The following is a 19180-nucleotide window of genomic DNA, read 5'->3' on the forward strand; positions in this document are numbered from 1 at the left end:
CCCAGAGGAGGCTGCATGCCGACAGAGACCCGGCCAATGCCTGGGTGGTGTCCAGGCAGAAACAATTTCCAATGCAGGGTGAATGCTGAGGAAGAGAGCAGGAATAGGGGAAATAAAAAAAAGACCCCTTGGAAATACTCTAATATTCAGCAAGTTTTGAATGGAGAAAAGTTAGCATGAACAGCGTAATTTTTTTTCTTTACTGTTTCTGTGAGGTATCATATTAAATAGTCTATCAGATAACATTATGTAGGTACAGTATATAAACTCCTAGCATTTTTCCTTTAGTTTCCCATGGCTTACCATAAATAGACCTTATGCACGGGGAAAAAAATGAAGGAAAACACATACTTTTGGCTTGGTCATTTGTATGGTCTATGAAAAACAGCTCTAATAAAACAACAATAAATCTCAAAGTGTTTGGGCAATGTCCATTTCAGTTTCTTTCCTAGTTTTTGCCCAGTCTCCACAAAAGTGAATTCTACTTGCTAGCAGTATACAAATACCAACAGCCCTTAGCCGTTTAAACACTCACTGAGCGTTTTGTCAGAAGGTCTCATTATTTCTGTTACCAGAAGGGATGAAAAGACAAAAATAAGACATCCTCCCTGAGGGGAAGTAAACTTTAACTCAAATCTGGGTTTCTGGAGTCCTTGCCCAATTCTTTACCACGCTGCTTCCTGTATAACCAGGAGAGTGCAGCCGAGCAGGATTTGGGCTCGTGTTTTATGCTTAACATATGTTGGTGAGTGAGAGCCGCAGCCTTGCTTTCCGGCACTGTCACAGCCCATTTCCAGGCAGGGCTGTCCCCAGTGCCTGCAGCACCGTGCGTGTCACCTTCTCCCTGGGAAGCCGGGGAAGATGGCTGAGGGGTGCGTGTCTCCCCCGATCCTGACAGCACAGAGGGCAGCGGGTGAAAAACGCAGATGGTGCAAGGTTTGCACAGAGCTGCAAGAGGACACGGCTCAGCCGTTTATTGCCCTGGGCTCTGGGCCCGGTCACTTGATTTCCGCCTCAGATTCTCCACGCAAAAACCACGACTGACGGCACTCGGCCCCTGGTCGATGGGTGAGGGCTCACCGAATGCTTCAGGGAGACGGAGCCGCCCCCGCTCCCCTCTGGCAGCACTTGGGGATGAGCAGCAGCCGTTATAAAGCAACGCCAGTAAGTATGCGATACACTGCGTGTATTAGTAATAGTTATCACGTGTAGCAAGTAACAGCGGCGGCTGACGCGCACGTAACGGGTGCGATCTCTCTAACGGAGCGGCAGCAGCAGCTCCCAGCCCCGCCGCCGCAGGGCTACGCTGGGCCGCAGGCAGCAGGTAAAAGCACCCGCGGCCTGCGCTGGGGCCAGGAGTCGTTTTGAAACCGGTTTCTGGAGGGGAGCACGAAAACCAGGAGCAGCGGCCAGCGCTTTCTCTGGGGAGGCGGTGCGAGCCGAGGGGTTCGGTTCCGGGGTGAAGCGGGTGTGCGAGAGCCGCTCGGCGCCAGTCTGGCTCGGTGCTCCCGGCCGAGAGCTGGGGGAAGCCGAGTGTGCGGCGGCGTGCGGAGCCGCACGCCGCCGCACACTCGGCTTCCCCCAGCTCCTTCGTATCCTACTGAAACAGTGATTTTCCTTGCAGCTTTTCCTCATGTTTCTCACGTAAGGAAATTTGTCATTTGAGTCCACAGGCCGTATCGGATTCTCAGGACAGAAGCTACCCAGTGCTTCCAGAAAATGGCAGGTAAGAACAAATACTAATAAAAATGCTGTTCGCTTCAGGCCTGGGCATGCTGGTGTGTGGCATATCTGTAATGTTTAGTTGGGATACTGAGGTATTACTTTTTCAAATGGCTGAAATTACTTCAGTAAGTGATGCCTTTGAAAACTCCAGTCTCTCTGAACACTGTGCCCGAGTGCCCTCAGCTCCCCTGACATGGAAGCAAACCAGCAGCTTGCAGAATTAATCTTACCGCATCTGCGAGCTTGTGTCATCTCCAGCCGCTGAACTACCTGTTTGCTCAGAGTCAGCAGGAGCAGCAAAGAGGTAACTGCTCTTGGTATTCCAGAATACGTTATGGAGCAGGGGTTTAAATAGTTTATACACATGTTAAATTTATGGTCGCGTTTGACCACAAATTTTAATAGTCTTTTGGCAAAGCTATTGTTTCATGGACGCTATGTACATTGGAGAAATAATCACCCCTTATAATTTAGGTTAAAAATGAGGTATTGTTTCTTCAAGCATTCAGCTCGGGTCCTGTTAATTATCCCTGACACCTTAAACTTACCTGCCATCCTCGTGGTGCTCTGGGCCGTACAGCTTCTGCGTCCCCTGGAGAAACTGAACTCGGGAGATGTCTGACTTTTTGTGCTGGCAGTTAGGAAGCAACAGCTGCATGTTTTGCAGATCCAGTCATTTTCAATAGTCCCTGGAAATTTCCCTTGCTGCAGTGTTTATGTATAAACAATGACTACCCCATAAAACCATTTCACCTTTCCCTTGTGTTCAGTGATGAATGGTTTTTTTTTAGAGAATTATTAAAATTGAATGGACTACATACAGTAAAATTTTGAACAAGTAAGGTCTGATACACCTTGTTACACCAGTTTAAGAAGCTCCATCCCTACATATCCGTCTTGCCACTTAGCTTACCTTAAATCCACTTTGTCAGCAGTTTGAGATAAACTGAACAGCTCACTCTCATATCTAAGAAAAAAATCATGTCACTTTCTGTTGAAGTTGCTGTGATGGTGCTGAAGTGGGATAGTGACATCTTATACATCTACCCCGATGCCGTCAGTTGCGCAGCACTGAACTGGAGATGAGGGGATCCCACATTGCAGTAGGAAGATGCTCTGAGCTCTCAGAAGTTGTTTCCACAACATTTTGAGGGAACCTAAGCTGGCACTGCTTTCATCGCTGCACGCCCCTCACACTTGCGCTGCAGCTCATCTGACCCAGCGTAGGGAGCTAAACCAGCAGACAGCTTTTTTTTTTTTGTTTCTTTTGTTGGGTGAGTTTTTGGGGGGAGCGGTGGAATCAGATAAACACAAATGCTGACTCAAGAGGAGGGACCGGGTTGTGCTGATGCAGGGCAGCGTGACCTGCTATGGAAATGCACCCACTGTCCACCGAGTTCCACCTGGGAAAGCCCAGTGTAGCACACAATTGCTGGGTTGGGGGCATTCACTGATTAGTTCCTCATGAGTCACTCATTGCTGCCAAGCAGGAGTCAAATTCTGCCACTGTCATTCTATTTTCACTAGTTTTGTGCCGCTTGGAAAACACACTATAGAAAAATGAAGGACCAGGGCCTGGCTCCACAAACTGTTTTGTATCTGCCTCCTATACTCAAAGGTATCTTCTGGTTTTCTTTCTGCCTCCAGGGAGAAAAGTCCTGATAGTCTATGCACATCAAGAGCCCAAGTCCTTGAACGGATCTTTGAAGAGGGTTGCTGTGGAAGAATTGAGCAAGCAGGGCTGCAGTGTCACAGTGTCTGATTTATATGCAATGCAGTTCGAGCCAAGAGCAACAAGAAATGACATTGTTGGTGAGACTAGCCAAAATACACTTTTTTCAACAATAACGATGAGACAAACTTTCACCTTGTCTATCCTGCTGCATTAACAATCCAGAACCATGCTCTTAGGCGCACTCCAAAAAAAAATTGCTATTATTTTGTACAAATATCCCTCAACTAACAAGACCCCGCTTTTTATTTTCTATTAGCATTGACCGAGAAATGTCAGCGTAGGAACCCAACAGGTATCATCTTTATTTAAATAAATCTGATCACTAGAAATGGCCCCTCAATCAGAAAAATGAAATGTCTGTATAGTACAGATTTGTAAAACAGTGTTTTGCCTTCAGACTAAAGTGAATGAGGGATAATATTATTTTTACAGTATTTGCAATCAACTGCAGAGACATTCTAAGAACCACCTTCTCTTAGCAAACAAGATTACAAATGCTTTCTGCAAGTTAGCTCCAGGCACTTAAGTTCTTGGGCTTTTGAGTTGTCTTGGCACCTCCTGACTACCTTGGTAGTATATGATTACTAAAAATGACTAGATGATGCAGTTAAGACTTGAGAAAAACAGTGATGCTCTTGTTAGGCTTATGTGATATTTTCACTGTGTTCTTACTAGCATTTAGGCCCAGTATTTTTCCAGGTTAGGAAACACAAAGCGGTAACATAATCTGTGACAGCTGAAACGCTTTCTTTAAAACGAGAATCAAAAAGAAATAGCAGAAATTCAGTGCAAGCACTGGCAAAAACAAGAAAAAAGTTAATGACCAGACACAAACATTTCTAAAAGTCCACTCCTGAATATGAATCTTATCTCATAGTGACATTACTGCAAGGGAAAAATGCATTAGCACGTGTCCACAATCACTCTCTGAAGTCCATTTCTCGTGGGTGAGAAATGCCTTCAGATACCGTTGTATGACTTGCTAGAGTTTCGTTCACAAGGCTACTGCCTCTCGCTTCTGCTAGAGACTGATGACCTACTAGTTGAATCAGCAGAATGAATGTATACGTCTGATTCAGACATACTTGAATCAGCTCACCCAACTGTAGTGGAGTCAGCAGAGCCGGCCAACACGGGTTCCCCAGCCCCTGCTGAGTTTCCTGGTTACGGAGGCTGAAAAGCAGCTATATAGTGCTTGTGACTGCGTGGTGGTTTCAGTAATCCCTAATGCAGAGGCAGAGCAATTAGCAAAATTCTCTTAAATCCTCTTTAAATCATCCACCTGCATCACCAGAGTCTTGAGCCAAGCTTAGGTCCTCTTATTGCACTTCATATGTTGCTACAGAAAGGCAGAAGTTTTAGTACTCCGGGACACTACTTTCCTCTCCAGTTTAAAATCAAATCACCATCAGCTGTGATGATGCTGAATATCCACCAAAAAAAAAAAAAAAAAGAAGGAAGTGGGAAAAAATGGAAAGCAGTAACTCAATTCAGAACTGTAGATTGCAACCTGTATTTAATTCTTATCTGACTGTGATGCTAGAAACAGGGCAAGAAAGGACTGTTCACTTCTACCCACAGGTTGCTTGCACAACTCAGAAGAGTTCAACTATGGCGTGGAGGCATGGGAAGCTTACAAGAGAGGAGGTTTGTCCAATGATCTGATTGAAGAGCAAAAGAAGGTGCAGGAAGCAGACTTAATGATTTTTCAGGTCATTATTTTAAATTTTATTAAAAGACTGAAGTTGTAATGTACGGGGTTGAACAAAAGAAAAGCAATAGTAAATGAGAAGATTATAGATTTTATTAGGAACATTGAATCTAGCCAGAATAAAAAAGAGGTAGTAGCTCTGCCATCAACACAAAACAGTCTGTATCCAGCATAGCAATTTTCAGGTGTCAGGTTTTTCTGATAGGATGTGGATTTTAGAAAATATCAAGAATACCAGATCATGTGTAAGCATTATTCATGCTAGCACAGTATGAATTTTCCACACAAACAATGGCTCCACACTGGCATTTTTGAGGAGTAGGAAGACATCTGAAAATACCTGAGTAAAATTCACAGCAGTGCTTCACTTAAAAATTAATATTCAAAAGTAGTCTGATTGCATCGGTTTTGTGAAGACTGGTCCTCACACTACCTGAACTCCAAATTGACTGCATTGAGCAACTCAGACCAGAAAGTACTGAGTGCAAAACAATACTATAATTCTCAACATGAGAATCGTGCCGCACTATCAGGCAGCCCGATACGATCCCTTTGTCTTGGAGCTCACGCAAAGCAAACACAGATCTACACACAGAAATGTGCGTAAGGGCTTAAGGCAGCCCCGCCAAGTTACAGGTTCAGGATACGGCAACAAGACACCAGACCAACAACTTTAGGAATAAACACTTTATATCTAAGTAACGGTACAGTAACAAATACAGATCAGCAGCACAATTATCCAGGTTGAAACAACAGCAAATCCAGTAGTTCACCAACACTGGGCCAAACTTAATATTTGGATGCACAAAGACATAGGTGACCACGGGTGTCAGGCAGGCTGGCAGAAAGCAGGGCAAGGCTTATTTTCTGTGCGAGCAGCTGGGAGCAGCCAGCAGGCTCGGGGAATTTGGACTTCCCTGACCGGACTGTCCTCATTCATTGCTGAGTTGCAGAAGCACTATCTGGACTTGCTAACGCATCGTTACACCCCATCTCCGTTCCCCACTGTGCCAGCTCTGTCCTCAGTGTCTCCAAGTCCCAGAAGTACTGTATAAGGCAATACTAACCTTACATTTCTTTGTGTGCCTGTTGGCCTTAGGCATAGCCTATATATATTCCACTGTCCGATTCTAGACGAAATTTAGGGTGTGGCCATATCTCAGTTAAGCATTTCACTGTAAGTCTTCATCATTTTTACACTATTGCTTCTGAGATAAGTGCAGTAAAACATCCCCTGAAGGAAGTGGTTGCTTTCTGCTTTCTGTCTGTAGAATGCTCTGAAGAGTTGAGTATGTTCTGGTGCAGTAAAAAAAAAGAAAGAAAAAAAGCCTCTGAAAGACACCAAAAAGTAATTTAAAATTTACTGCACACTAAACTCACCACTTCTAGAGATAGTAGTGATTGCCCAGTTTCCACATTGTCTCATATTAAGCCACACAGGGTTAAGCTTTTACAGAATTTCTTCTGTACTGCAGCGTGTTAAAAGGTTTAGGGATAGCGATGCATCCTAGAATAAGAGTCCATAAAGCATGCAAGATAATGCAAATAAGACATGATAGCTTTAGGCTGTAGTCCCGTGGGCTGACTGGAGGATCGAGAAACAGAGGGTCCTACTGTTAAAGAAGATGTTTTCTTCTCGGTAAAGCGATTCAGGGTCATCATATCAGCAGGGTGTGAAAGTAAGCCTCTCTTAAGATCCCATGGCATTTGTCAGCAGGCTGTCAGATCAGAACTGATCACCAGATGTCAGTCCTGGTAATGAGGCTCTCTGTGCATTTTGGCCCCATTCTCCATTAGATCATATGTTCCTTTTGCATTTCAGCAATAGGAGATGCAACTCTGTACAGTCTTAAGTTTAAATTAAATGGCACGTTCCTGCTTCATCATATTCCAACTTTAATTTGTGTGGAAGCCCTCACATTCACCATGGTGTTAGTGTGCCATAGATGCTCAGGTGTGTACCTGAGACTACTACAAACAGAAAGCGCTTCAGTTATTTTTGCCAAGCATAGTTACCGCCTTTCCTGACAGACAGCTGGAAGAAGGCATGTACAAGATCTGAACAGATTAAAGAGAATAGGATTTGGCCTGTAGACCAGGCCTAAGGATGGCTCGGACCCTCTGTGCTAACAAGGTAATTTACTTTTTGCCTAGTTTCCCTTGTATTGGTTCAGCATGCCAGCAATCATGAAGGGCTGGATGGACAGAGTCTTGGTCCAAGGATTTGCTCATGAATTTCCAAACTGTTATGATTCTGGTTTGCTCAAGGTAAGTTTTTGAGACTGTTTTATTAAGATCAAGATTTGCAAAATTCTCTTGAGAGTATTGGTCCTTCTTTTCCATTATATTTGTTTAAAGCTCTCACTTGACACTCTCCTGAAATAATGCTTGGTAACATGTTGAGTAACTTTCTGGCTTGTTAAAACTGTCTGGAATGTAGTACAATAAGGAGAATGAGGTGGTTCCTGAAGATTCTTCTAGAGATTTTTAGTTGGCCTACAAAACGGGCTTTGTAATTTGGTAGGTGTATCAGAGTGCACTGGGATGGCATACGGCTTGCAAACAGTTTAAATCAATCCATTTCCTAAAACTGTAGTCTTTGTCATTCTTCCCACCACTGTAGGACTGCACAAATCTGTAACAAGTGACATACTAGAAGAGGTGACACAATCCTGTTCTGGGATTAGGTGTCAAAGGTTGGAATTAAACTATAAAACTTAATCAGAAACCTGAAATACCCAGTGCACGAGCCTCTGTCCCAACTATCTCCTTTCAACCTTTTCTTCTCTGTAGCTTATCAATTAGGCAAGATCAGTATCTCTAGATGACAATTCATGAATTTTTAATTCTCCATGGCACTGGGAATATCCCTGGAAAATTTTGACCCACTGTGTGACGGATCTTACTTGGTAACAACTGCAGCATCCAGAAACAACCAATATTAGTTTCACATTTACGTTTGCTGCATATTAATCTCTGTAATTTCTGATCTTCTTAACAATTCCAAGCATTTCAGTTTATTCAAATTTCAGAAATGGCTGCCTCACTGAGATGAACAGGAGTAATCCCCAGTGATCATAGCTGCAGGCTGAGTGCAGGCTCAAGGCAGTTCGGATACAGCACTGGAAATATGTTACAATTACGGAAGCTAAAACTGAGAGGATAGAAGCTGAGCGCAAGCCCGTGGCTAATACCATAGTTACAGAAGCAGAAGAAACACAAGGGTTTAGAACAGCTGAGGTGTTCTCAAATTATTCCTTGGCAAGTGACAAGCAAGCCCAAGTTTGAAGGGAGACTGTAGCATTCAATTTCTGCATTGAGGAAGGACAGGAATAAAGATATTCTCAGTAACAGAGTGCTTTCCAGCCACGGTTTTCCAAACATTGCATGGGGGAGAACAAGGGTCAGCACTGCTTCATACAAGGGTGTCAGACATGCAATTCCTCTTCTTTTTAACCTGTCTTTGCCCAAAGCCCTGACACACAGTCCACTGACTAGTTGTGTGTCGTCAATCTTTGCCTCAGAGCTGCCACTACACATAAGGTCTGGGAAAGAAGAGGACACCACCTTCTCTAGAAATTTATGCTGTCCAAGTTCCCCTGAATATCTCTTGAACTATTCAGCCACCCTTCTTTAAACATGCCTAACTCAGGCGCTGCTTTCTTAATTCTAGAACAAATTAGCCCTGTTTTCTTTCACTACTGGAGGAAGCGAAGAGATGTACGCAAAAGGAGGTATCAGTGGTGATATTCGCTATCTCCTGTGGCCCATGCAGGTATAATATATGAATATTTGGTTGTTGTTTGCCTTAATTGTTATTATTCCAATTCTTGTTAACAGTTGTATTATTGTTTATTTTATATGAAATATAATATAGTAAGAAAGAATTAAGTTGTCAGTTCCAAGCATCTGCAGGTTATAAATTGGGGCCTAAAATCCCGAAACTACTTTAAAAGTCCACAGAGTTTTAAAGTTGTTTCGTGCCCCTTCCTCCAGATTGGAACCTGGAGAAAGCTTATACTGTCAGCCTTTTAAGTTTCCCTGGTGTTATAGGATTTCCTTTAGCCCTAGCGTGCAGGATTTCTTTTCCCCCTACCTACCTGATTCATGTCAGATGCGGGACAGGAGGGGAGTCACACATTATCCTGGCATTGATGATCAGCCTAAGAAAGTTAGCATGCCTTTTTTTATTGCTACCCTTTTATCAGAAGTAGCAAGCATGCTTTGAGAAATGTAGGTGGTAAGGCAAATTGTGCCAGCTGCTTCTTGATATATTACAATGGATGTGCTTAAATTCTTTGGTCTCCTACCCATTGCGATTACTAGCTGCCTGCCCTCATGAGGCTATCTAGCTGCAGAGCTTGCAAGTCAACATGACAAAGAACGTGAAACGCAACTGTGAATTCAGAAATACACAGAGGGAAAATGGCAAGTTGAGCTGATTTGAAACGCACTAGCCTTCATTCAGGATCGTTTGGCTAAGCCAGAGGCAAAAGGTTAAAAAAATACTTAGAAGCGGATGAGAAATACACTGCAGTTCAGGAACAACCTGTGGAGTTTCAAACAGTACAATGAACTTTAGGCTGTCTCTGATCCTTGCAAATTTAATAGCATACAGCAGCCGAAGAGAACAGTTCTGTGGGTTTAATAGCACTTAAAAATAAATTCCACAAAGCAGAATAAATGAAGTTGCCCTTATTTTTCAGCATATTGTATGTCATTCTGCTTAATGCCTAGCCTTCAACAGTGACTGCCAGGATAGGTAATGAAATTTTGCAATTTATTTCCCTTCTCCTGATAAATGCACAGGTTTAGAAAACTTGCCTTAAATTGGGTCAGAGAAACAGTTTCAGATTTGAATCTTCCACATTCTTGAATTGAAAGTGAAAGACTATTTCCTGAGGCGTTTCTTTCTTTGCTTTGAGTCCAGCATGGAATCATGCACTTTTGTGGTGTCAAAGTCCTTGCACCTCACATCTGCTTTGCTCCGGAGTATGTCTCGGAGGAGAAGAGGAAGGAGATGCTGATCGCCTGGGCCCAGCGTCTGAAGACTCTTTGGAAGGAAGAACCCATTAACTGCTCTCCTGAGTGGTATTTCAAGTAATGTTCAGGTTCAAGACTACAGAGAGAAGATTTTTTTTCTCCATTCTTTTTGGTGCTTTATCTCAATATCTGAATGCTAATCTCCTAATTCAAATGTATTATAGGTATCTTGAGTACTACAGTTAGCAGCTTAACTGACAATATAGCATTTATCTTCATTGATTCCTGAGGGATTCTCTTCAATGATGGGTGCAAAACTGTTTGTGAAGAATTATCCTTGTTCAAACCGTTGCCGCTTGTGAAACAATAAAGTATATTGCCAAGTTTATTTTAACACTTTCTGTACCAGCTGCCACTTTTTTTAATTTGTCAAGGAATATGCTTCCGATACTCAACCTTGTTATGGCCAATCCTGTTCTTTTAAATGACAGCTCTACATTTGTGCCTTTGAGCTATGAAGCCAGATCATGACTAATGCAAAAGGATGTACAGATGCACAGTGACTTAGACAACTGGAAAGCCTTGTGGACAGCCTTAGGCTTTTCCACATATTTACGAAGCAACATGAAAGCTATGACGGATACCAGAAAAGGGAAAAACCAAATACAAATATCATATAGCAGTATGTGCATGTATTGCCTTTCTTTATGGCACGTAGCTCCCATTTGTAAAGTATGTAGTTTCCTAAAATCAAAAGGAGCGCTCTATTTTTGTTGCCCTAAGTAGAGACAAAAAAGAATCCTATCTGTTTGCTGCCCCTTCACACCAGTCAGTATGGGTCTGGAGGGTTGGGTGCATCCCCTCCAGCACCAGTATAGATGGCCTTCCCTGGAGATCTCCAGTACCTGCACCCGGCGAGGCAGAACGCCTACCCAAAAACCTGCAGGAGCACTCTCTGTCTATGAGCCAGGATCATGGCACAAAATGACTGTCTGGCTCTTAACATCCATGATTTTTACCTTGGACTTTAGCAGGATTATTTTTGTGCTTGAGAGCTGTTAACCCTTTTTGTGCATATGGCAAAGGGTGGATTTCTCGCTTAGCTACACAATTTCTTGCTTTGATCAGCTTACCCAACAGCTGGCTTTGCACTTTGATATTAGAAGAATGTGGGCTGAATAAGAAATGGACTTCTGAGTCACTGTCAAATGACGCTTAGGCCTCTGCATATAGAGCGTGCATCTGCCACACATTCTTTGTAGCAGCCTTGTCATGCCCCACCATTATGTTTCTTTAAGGGCGATTTGGGCAATAAATGTGCTGAGCCCAGATTCTGGAGCGGCAGTGTAAGCCGATACACCAGACAGGGAATTGCTACTGCAGGGAAAGAGTCACATGTTCCTGTTTGTCACCATATGAAGTGAAGGGCCACCTCTAGCAGAGACAGACTCCTGAAAGCAGTGCTGCCCTAAGCTGTTGCAGATGTCTGCTTCAGTGCATATGAGTCAAAGTCTTCAGGTTACACAAGCAAGAAATTTGCTTTGGCTCAATAACTCCTGGACAGAAAACAGAAAGTGAAACGGAATAAAATGGAAAATGTTATACACATAAGTTGTGGGGAAAGCAGATTCTTGCCTAAAAGACTTAAGGAAAACAACTTTAAGTTAACTGAAGAGAGACTGAAGGACAAATGCAAATATTAAAATTGTATAGCAGAGGAATCATCCTTATGTTCACTGTGTTCAGTTACCAGACTATTCAACAAAGAAGGAAATGGATATGAAAGCAGAAGTTGCAACTGTCAAACCAAACGTTGCTGTATTGGATCAATCGCAGAGCTTAGTGGGTTTAACTGTTAGATGAAGAATCTCAGACTGTCCTATATGATGAAGATACACTTCTCGACAGTATTTGGCAGATGCGTGCCAGCTCCCACACACATGGTAGCATTAAGCGCCTGTATTAAACGACTGGAGATTTGTAAGGTAAGTATACAAGAGTGGCTGTGCTAGGTCAGAACAAGGATCTGCCAGGCCCGATTTTTTTCTCCACAGTGGTTATAGGCCAGGAAGAGCAAGCACTTCCCCTGAATACTGTCCTGGGCTCCAACTATATTTAGTTTGGCGGATTTCCTGAGCTATATATGTTTTCTCTATATTTATCAAGCCAAAGAGATCTCTATACTGGATTTTGTTCAGTCTTCTCTTGCATTTATGCCAACTTGAAGCAGCCAATATTTTTTTTCGAAGTTCAGCAGGTCAAATCTTTCCTTGCACGAAGCATTGGAGTGGGAAAGGATGCCAGGGCAGGTGAAGCACCTGGTTCCCAGTAGCTTCGTTTGATTCCTCCCAGTCAACAGTAAATGATCAGTCCCATCCATTCTTTTACATGGGGCCTAGAGTTTTGTAGATGTGCGTCACCTCCCCTCCTAAATAATCTCCTTCCCAGGACATGGAGTCCTGCCCTGCTCAGTTGTTCTTCCAAGAGCAGGCATTGGCCTTTGGTCACCCTTCTTGCTCTCTTCTGAACTCCTCCAGTCTCACTATGCTGTTACTGAGAAGAGGGGACCAGAAGTGCATAGAGTCAACTCTGTGACTCTTAGATTCGTATGACTTTCTCTGCTCCTTTCCTAATAATCTCTGACATATGATTTGCTTTAGCTAATGTTTTCATCTGTTGTAACCCTAGATCTTGTCCATCAGTGGTAATGGTCAGCTCAGGGGCCATTATTTTATACATCAATTTAGGGTAATTTTTTTTTTCCTCGTGCACCCCTTTACATAACTTGAATTTCACTTCCCATCTCATTGCCCAGCCACTCAACCATTTTTCCAGAACTCTTGACAATCTGCTTTTCTTGTCCCACCTCCTCTGAGTGTATCATCAGCAAATTTTCTCAACATCATTGCTCATATCCCTTTCCAGATCATATTCAACAGCTCAGTTCCCTGCACTTGTAACCTCCCTCTGTTCTGAGAGCTGACCATTTACTATTGCCGTCTTTTTCCTATCTTTTAAACACATCTCCATGCCACGACCTTCTTTCTTACCCCCTACCTGCTTAGTTTCCTTAAAAAAAGATGAATACAAAACTTTGTCAAAAGCCTCTTGGACATGCAAGTATAGCAGCCAGATCACCATTCTCCACATGCTTTGCCTCCTCCCAAAGCAAATTCTTCAGGAATACCATTCCAATTTGAAAGCCACTGTACAAGGGGGTGTATGATGAAGGGGAGTCTAAGAACCACGATTCAACCGTAACTTTCCGCAGTCAATCTCAGTCCTCGTCTGTGTAGTCTATTCTCATACAGAAATTGTTCCACGTGCCTCATAATTCTTGTTGCTTTCCTTTATTTCGTGTCTAGCTATCCTATATCTGTTCAGAGAAGAGGTAATCAGAGCTGTGAGCTGTATCTCGGCTGTGGACACGTAACAGATTAAACCACATTTGCTGAGGGGTGCTGCTCTTGCGATGCTTTGGAAGCCAGTCAACTGTGCAGTGACAGCGGGTGCTGAGCCAAGAGTTAATGTCCTTGTCCTGACATGTTTTCAGTGCCTGCTATACAGCAGACTGTGCAGGGGCGCATGCATGTTCTGGCACATGCCTTTCAAAAAATCAAGGGAGAATTTTACCCTGTAGAAAACCAATAGGGAGTGGTCTGTGGTTCATAAGGAGAGAGAAAGGAAGTGGCAGGGTTAGTTTCTTAGTAGTACTGGAAACGTTACAACCATTTTGATCTAAAGAATCATTGCCCTACTAAATCACATTATGCTAAACGTCTAACATAGTCCTGTCCAAACAGCATTGATTTCACCAGAACAAAGCTAGAATTAGGTGAGTAACTTGTAGCTGCGTTTCAGGCTGGGGAGAAGGGTATAAGGGCAACATGCTTTCCTCTTCCATTTAGTCTAGGGATTTGTATTTTGTTGCTGGTGGTCCTCCTCTCCCACACGCTTTCACACAACACTCTGGTCTTTTCCTCTGACAGTTTGTTCCAAAAATCATAACCTAATTTCTTTTATTTGATGTTCTGAAATGGCAGGTGAAACATGCTTGCAACTTCAGAAAAAACACAGGGAAATGAATAGATCCCCGTCTGAACTATGTTATCAGGAAGCCTCATAGCCTAGAGAAACCAAGACTGATTTCTTGCGGTAAGGCACTTTTAATCCAGGTTTCAAAAAAATTAACATTTAAAGGCAGGTGTAGATAGTTCTTTCTTTGGTTTAATATTTGGTTCCTGGAATAATGTCACTGAGGTTAGCTGCCTGCTTGCAGAGGTATATACTTTGCAATAGACAAGTTATCAAAAGGTTGTGCTGAAGAGAGGAACACTCAATAATAAACACCATGCATAATTCATGTACAACTTTTTTAAGAAAAATCCTACTATGTTTGTAGATATCCTAAAGCCTAAAGAACCTACGCTCCACAAAAGAGAATAAAAGGACTTAAGCTTAGGGTGCTCTCAAGTGTTAGTGCTGGGTAACTGTCTCATCATTCTAAGGGTATTAAAATACCTACTGTATCCATACAAAAATGAAGCTCCAAGATCCATGATGTTTCCTTTTAAATTAGGTGAGTCGCTAGAAAGAGTAGCCAAGAGACCTATTCCAGCCTTAGTTCCAAAACTTGAGTTAAAAAGTATAAAAGAATCTTTGACTACAAATGTTTGGGGAAGCAGAGGGCTAGTCCAGAGGAGCAGCCTCGCATTTCAGCATCCTCATTTTAGGTCCTTCAACATAGTGGCAGTAGTTGATCATTTCACAAACAAGTCAGGGAAATGTCTATTCCTGCAATACTTTTGTTGCTTCCATCTTACTCTGCTGGTGTTTATATTTACGAGAATGTTCTCCACAGAACAAAATACTAAGGAAACACCTATTGAAGAATTTGTGGTGTCACAGTGCTTGGTGCAGACTGATGTAAAAAAAAAAAAAAAAAAAAAGAATACTGGTAAAGTTCTTATTTCTCTGAACAGTAAACTGTAATGAAGATGTTTCATGACCAGTTATTTCCAACCATCCTAAGATATCTTTAAAATTCTCCAGACTCAGCAGTGTTGATGGAATGCAGTTTGACTGCACAGGAATTCTGATTTCTTCGGAAAACTCAGTAAGGAGACACAAGACCAGTTTCTTCCCTAGGGTTGTGCAGCCAAGATACCCCATAGCTCTTTCTGAATGACCAGTTGCCCTTGATGAAACGAGAAATCATTTTGTTAACATCAGACAGAGAGAATAAACCCAGACCTAACCATCTTGCCCAAGTAACGGATTGTCACAGAGAACTGCCACACCTGCAAATGCTATGTACTCCAGTGAGATGTGCTGGTGTTTTTACTGGAAATGAAGACAAGGGGGAAAAAAAAAAATCCTCTCAGTACACTCTACGTGTGCACCCTTGTGTTTCTGTCTTCTGGTGCTAGGCCACACCTCAGTGCCTAGGGGATACCCCAGATGGTCATGTTCTGAACTTAACTATGATGAAAAATTGTGGCTGTGGTCAGTCACAAGCAACAGTGGTTCCCGAGCTCTTGGGACATCCCGTTCTGCCTTTGGACTCCCCAGGGGAACACGGCCCTTCTCCCCATACATCAACACTCTTGGTTGCATAGTCCTGCAGTTTCTCTCACCTCAGCCCTCTGGGAGCTCAGGGAAATGTAATAGAAGTTTTGTTGCACTGGTGAGCCAAAGATAGCTAAAATCATGGCTTCTCTCTGTAAAGTCAGGTGTACAACAGGATATCTTGACAGCTGTTGGACAGCAGCGGGATCAATCAGACCAGATAATGCTTTAGCTTTACATTAAAAGGTAAATTACAGAAACATTACATACAAATATTTGCTTAGGGTTTTGCCAAAAGATGGTCCCCCTCCCAGTGTTGTGGGCAGGGTGCTGAGCCCAGAATTAACGTTTCAGCATTGACTCATCTCCAGAGCTGGGAACCTCCTGTGTGAGGAAACACTCATCCCTGCTGGGACCAGCGGAGCCTTTAGCCGGGGACAGCCGCAGCACCGTTACGCTCGGGTCCCTACAGAGCTCGCAATTCATGCAAGACACGGAGAGGGAAAAGCCTCTAAAGAGATGCCTGGCAGCAAACTGCAGGTGAAGAGGAAGGAGTGGAAAAATTTAAACCTCTGCAGGCAAAGCTTACTACAATACAGCCTTCAAAGTTAATACCAGGAAAATACCCCTGTCCAAAGTCACTTTTCCATTATGGCACAAACTTACTGTGATTTGATTTCAGTTTGTAGGATTCATGAGATAGGTAACCATTCCAGGTACCCCTGGTCTAGCACTGGGGAGTTTTGACACTTTTTATTTATCAACACCTACAATTTTTCCAGTGGTGCAACAGAACCTGCAAATTTCACATAAAGTAATTTTCATCCTGCTGACAATAAAAACAGCTATGTTAAAAAAAAAAAAAAAAGGCGTTTAGAATTCTATGTATTTACATTTTTTTCTGTCAGTTTTAATAAGACGGCTGAGATTTTTAGTACAAAGTAAGTGAAAGTTTGGTCAAGATTAGTGAAAGTTTCAGTTAAAGTAAAAAGAGAACTAATGGGCTTATTTTATTTTCATTGATACTAAAATTGAAAACTGCTCACATAAATGCACTATTGTGAAAAGCATTAAAACTGTACTGGCCTTATCATCCAGCTCAGGATAACCTTCCTTTCTTCTCAGTCAGAATTAAGAGATTTCTCTGTAAAGCCAGATTGCATTTTTGGATCAATTTATTTTCCCTATTAATTTCAAGAAGGAATGTCATAACTGGCATAACTGACCTCTAAGCACCAACAAATAAATACTAATTTCTGTCTTTTTTGCCTAGCACTTGTTGGCAAATCACCACTGAACGAGACTGAAACCTTTTTAACCATGCAATTCTTAGAAATTTAGCCATCTCACTTCCTGCCTTCAGCCCATGTCTTCAGCCACATACGCAATGCAAAGCTCAAAAGCAGAAAAAACAAATCAAAACAAAAAAACTCAGAAGTAAAACATTATCAAAAGATTTCTGTAATATTTGGGATTGCAACAGAAGACCAAAACTGCACGATCAGCCCACCAGAGATACCACGTCTGGATTTGCTTTTGCTTCATTTAGTTGACAAACATCCCGGATTCTCTGAACTGCAGGTTTAATAACACCCTTATTACGGTACCTCACAATGTGGATCGACATGAAATGTCTGTATTCAGACTACAATGAACTTAGTTTCGCAATTCAGCATAGCCATCCTGAGTCTCCTCATTACAGTAGGCGTGATCAGCCCTTGCATCTGTCAGAACATTAAACTGCTGTTCTGGCTCTGCACCAGCTGATCCAGAAGCAGTGGGAAACAGGGATGCACTGGGCATGTGCCAGTTGAACCGCCAACATTTTTTTTAGAGTGGAGACAATTGCACTCAGCATTTTTTAAGAGTTCCTGGAAAGAAGCCATTTGTTCAGTTGGTCCAACAAGGCGTGGAAAACTGTCTTGAGACTCAGAGCGAAAAACTTCATCTTGAAAGTGATCACCAAGGCTGTTCTGCCTCTCCAAAACTGCAGCCACCCACATACTACTGTTTCCCATCTGTCTTTGCAAAGAGACACCTTTCAGAAAGCTGGAAGGTGGGAGCCTTGTGCCCCTCACAGATGAACGTGCTGGCCAGCAGAAGGCACAAATCAGACTGTGTCTTCCCCTAGAAGTGCAGATAAGGGTACGTGGGTGGTTTAGAAATTCAGATACTACATTGCTGACCATCACAGGGAGAAATAAAGGATGAGTTCTGCATTCGGAGCGGGACAGAGGCCCCGAATATGCCAGCATTGCACACCAGTGCACCCATGTGTATCTCAAAGGCCTCGTAATACTGAATGGGGTTCTTTTGCTTGCATGTGGCAGGAGTAGGGCAAGTACAAACATAGCCTCAGAAGTCCTCCACAGCTGAGGAACCCTATCCATGAAATCCACCATGGGGCCTAGCACAGAATTAAATCAAACCCTCTGTGGCCATTGCGCTTCTTCCAGATCTGACAGTCTGAAGCCTCAGTTTCCACCAGGAAACAGGACCAGGCTCCTGGACCACTTTCATTCTCTCATCACTGTCAGGCTTCCCCTCCAGCTTTAGAAAGGCTCCCTCCCTTAAACACAAGCTGTGGGCTGCTGTTGCCCTCCCACATGGATCTGCTGCTGCTGTTCTTGTAGTGCCTGCTACTACCGAGTCATGAACTCCACAGCATCCGCAAAGCGCCATGGGGTACGCAGCAGTTCCCCAGAATGGGAAAGGTCATGGCGAAGAGGGTTGACACTCATCATTGCTGTCGTTTCACTGGAGGAAAGGCGAAGGGATCAATCTTATGTAAAGAAGCTGTATTAGACATTATGTCTATATTAGAACAGTTTTCCTAATAAAAATAACAGAACATGTTAGTTACGAAATCTTCTTTGCTGTTAGGACAATGATAAAGTGCATAAAATCCGTCAGAGATGCCCTAGACACAGCTGACCTCTCCAAGAGGATGGACTAGATGGTTCACGGCCGTCGTTTTAGGTTAAGTATTTCTGCAGCTGTCCTCAGGACTGTTATCTGTTACAGTTATTCTGTTGACAAACAGAAACTCCTGCTTCCACCTTTCCTGAACGAAAAGCTGCCCCTTCGGCACCAAAAGCACAACAAAGAAACGCATTTCCACCACGCACTAAGCTCCCAGCTGCTGTCAGTCTCGGTAACGGGGCCGGGTTTGCACCATTCGTAGTCTGCATCACCCCCACGCCAGCGGGCGGGCACCGGGAGTCGGCCCCTTCCAGGCGCCGGCGGCTCCGCAGCGGGCGGGGGGAGGCCGCGGGGCCGGGAGGCGCGGGGCTCGCAGCCTCCTTCCCGGCGCGGGAGCGCGTTATGCCGCGCAGACCGCGCCGCTCCGCGGCGCCGGGAGCAGCACCGGGCCCGCGGCGCCCTCGGGCGAGCCCTACCCGCCTCCTCCGCTTCCGAGCAGGCGCGGCGGCGGGGCGGGCCGGGCCGGGCCGGGCCGG

General features: G+C 43.6%; 1 protein-coding gene across 1 annotated transcript; it reads left to right on the forward strand.

The window, feature by feature from the left end:
• Positions 1–1679: 1679 nt before the first annotated feature.
• NQO2 (N-ribosyldihydronicotinamide:quinone dehydrogenase 2) lies at positions 1680–10527 on the forward strand. Its single transcript, XM_082307877.1, has 6 exons — positions 1680–1726; positions 3373–3537; positions 5042–5172; positions 7326–7439; positions 8845–8946; positions 10102–10527. Exons 1-6 carry the CDS (start codon positions 1720–1722, stop codon positions 10273–10275), a joined length of 693 nt encoding a protein of 230 aa, XP_082164003.1. The 5' UTR covers positions 1680–1719; the 3' UTR covers positions 10276–10527.
• The last annotated feature ends 8653 nt before the right edge of the window (positions 10528–19180 follow it).

This window comes from Platalea leucorodia (genome assembly GCF_965183815.1).
Source record: "Platalea leucorodia genome assembly, chromosome: 1".
NCBI classification, from domain to species: Eukaryota; Metazoa; Chordata; class Aves; order Pelecaniformes; family Threskiornithidae; genus Platalea; species Platalea leucorodia.